Source organism: Phoenix dactylifera, chromosome 13, assembly GCF_051530095.1.
Source record: "Phoenix dactylifera cultivar Ajwa chromosome 13, Ajwa_hap1_PhDact_Kaust_v1.1, whole genome shotgun sequence".
NCBI lineage: Eukaryota > Viridiplantae > Streptophyta > Magnoliopsida > Arecales > Arecaceae > Phoenix > Phoenix dactylifera.
This window is the reverse complement of record NC_143202.1, coordinates 28,837,341-28,839,802: the sequence shown is the minus strand read 5'-3', so window position 1 is coordinate 28,839,802 and position 2,462 is coordinate 28,837,341. Positions and strand designations below refer to the sequence as shown.

General features: G+C 49.4%; 1 protein-coding gene across 1 annotated transcript; it reads right to left on the bottom strand.

The window, feature by feature from the left end:
* Positions 1 to 887: 887 nt before the first annotated feature.
* Positions 888 to 2,172, bottom strand: LOC148700315 (uncharacterized). The gene is made up of 2 exons (XM_088709739.1): positions 2,011 to 2,172; positions 888 to 1,910 (listed from the first exon to the last, which is right to left on the bottom strand). Exons 1-2 carry the CDS (start codon positions 2,170 to 2,172, stop codon positions 888 to 890), a joined length of 1,185 nt encoding a protein of 394 aa, XP_088565865.1.
* Between the last annotated feature and the right edge of the window lie 290 nt (positions 2,173 to 2,462).

The following is a 2,462-nucleotide window of genomic DNA, read 5'->3' as shown; positions in this document are numbered from 1 at the left end:
GGACTCGAAGAAACTCGTAGGCGTGCCATTCACTAATATAGCAAAAGAGGGGTCCCTGATGCAACTCAGCACCCATCTGATCCACTAGTGATGAAACCCAAATGCCTCCAAGGAGTGTGCCACAAAGTGCCAGTCCAATCTATCATACGCCCTCTCCATGTCCAACTTGACGCCCATCAACCCCCGCCTACGTGGGGCCTGCCTGAGATCACACATAAACTCCTGGGCTATCAATATATTATCTGAAATACTCCGGCCCCCAACGAAGGCCCCCTGCTCAGGACTAATCAAATCAGTCAGTACCCCTCTCACTCTCCTTACCAGAATTTTGGCTATGAGTTTGTAGAGGGTGGTACAAAGGCTAATGGGCCGAAAATGGCTCGGCTCTGTAGCATCCTGCTTTTTTGGAATGAGAGTAATAAGAGTCTGTTTCCACTCACTAGGAACAGTGCCTGAACTAAAACACAGCATGATAGCCTCTGTCACATCTGTCCTAACTATATGCCAGTACCTCCTAAAAAAAGAGGGGGGAAGCCATCCGGCCCGGGGGCCTTGTCCTCAGCTAAGGACCAAAGGCTTTTCTGAATCTCTGATGCTGACACCGGCCTGATCAACTCATCATTCTCCTCATTAGAAACCTTCCTAGATGGGGAAGGTTGGGTGGGCAACTCCCCGCCACTGGTATGCTCTGTCCATCTAGATTTGAAGAAGTCCTCCAATATCCTCCTGACCAAGACTGGGTCATCAGTCAACTGCCCACCGCTCTCTCTGATACTATGAATCCTGTTCCTCTGCCGGCGAATAATAGTGGCCTGATGAAAAAACCTAGTGTTACAATCCCCCTCCATAATCCACTAAGCTCGCGATTTTTGTCTCCAAAAGGTCTCCTACTGTCGCAATAAAGAATGATGCATAGCCAACTGTGCCCGGAGCTCAGTCTGCTCCTCCTCCGACAACCCACCATTCTGCTCTTCCCTTTTCTGAATAGCTGCAATCAGTACTTCAGCCCCTTCAATCCTCCTGAAAATGTTCCCCACCTCCACTTTATTCCATTTGCGCAGGCGCCGTTTGGTCATCTCAAGCCTGCGTGACACCCTATAAATAGCATCCCCACGAACCGGCACCTGCCAAGCTTCCCTCACCACCTCCCAAGATTGTGGGTATGAGAGCCACAGTTTCTCAAACCAAAATGGGCCACAACTATGAACAGTGGGTGAAGTACATACCAATAAGGGGCAATAATCTGACGCAATCCGTGGCAGATGACATACCCTGAAATCAGGCCAGCTCTGAACCCACCCAGCCGTGGCGAAAACCGGATCAATACGCTCCCATACCCTAGCACGGCCCAGTCTGTTGTTGCACCAAGTGAATCGCGGCCCGGAGAACCCCAGATCCACCAATCCACTGCCCATAATGAAATCCTGAAATTCCCTTACCTCCAATTTATTCGTGAACGGTCTGCCTCCCCTCTTTTCCAAGGGGCTGTCAATACAGTTGAAATCACCGGCCACTAGTGTTGGGTAGCCGTGCTGGATTAGGCTACCTACCTCATCCCATAAAAATCTCCTCTCCTGATAGTCAGTACTAGCATAGATAGCAGAGAACACCCATGGCTGCCCATTCCCCTCAGATATGACCATCACGACATTCTGATTACATTCATTGAAGACATCCATTTTGCAACCATCCAACCGCCACATGACAATAATGCCTCCTGACAGTCCACGTGATTCAATAGCATAAAATCCCCATGAAACATGAATCCTTCTTCTTGCTTGTTGCAGGCTTCTACCAGAAAGTCTAGTTTCAAGGAGTACACAAACGGTTGGTTCATGTGTATGAACTAACCTCCGAAAAGCCGGGCTAAATGACGGTTTCCCGGCACCCCGGCAATTCCATACAAGAATCTGCATATCAATTAGAAAGGGAGTGACAGCCCTCCCCTGGCCTAGATCCCTCGAAGGAAGCCTCCCAGCCTCGCATGGCCTTCTTCAACTTAGATACTACACGTTGATGGGCCACCACAGTGGTTTGCAGACTCTCAATCTCAGTCTCAGCACCAGATCCCCCTTGTTCACCCAGTCGACCACTCACTGACCCACCTTCACCTGCACCTCCGTAAGGTTCCTTCCTCACCAGCCCCTTCTCCCCTGCCTTCCGCGATGCCATTTTCCCCCCTTCTTTCGGGTACGGTCAGGCTGCAATCGGTGATCACCAACCCCCATAACTCCCACCCCCTTGCCAACATCATCCGGGACAGTGGCTACCTCCTTCATAGGCTTCGCCGCATCAACCCGATGACCCTTGTGGAGTGATTGATTAAAACTCCATTTGATTTTGATGAGCTCAAAGCAATTGAGTATATCTTGTGATTACTAATGAATTCAATTGAGTGTTTCAGTGAAAATCCTGTCCAAGTGTTTCTAGACTTGGTTCATAGTATTTTGGATAAGTTAAGA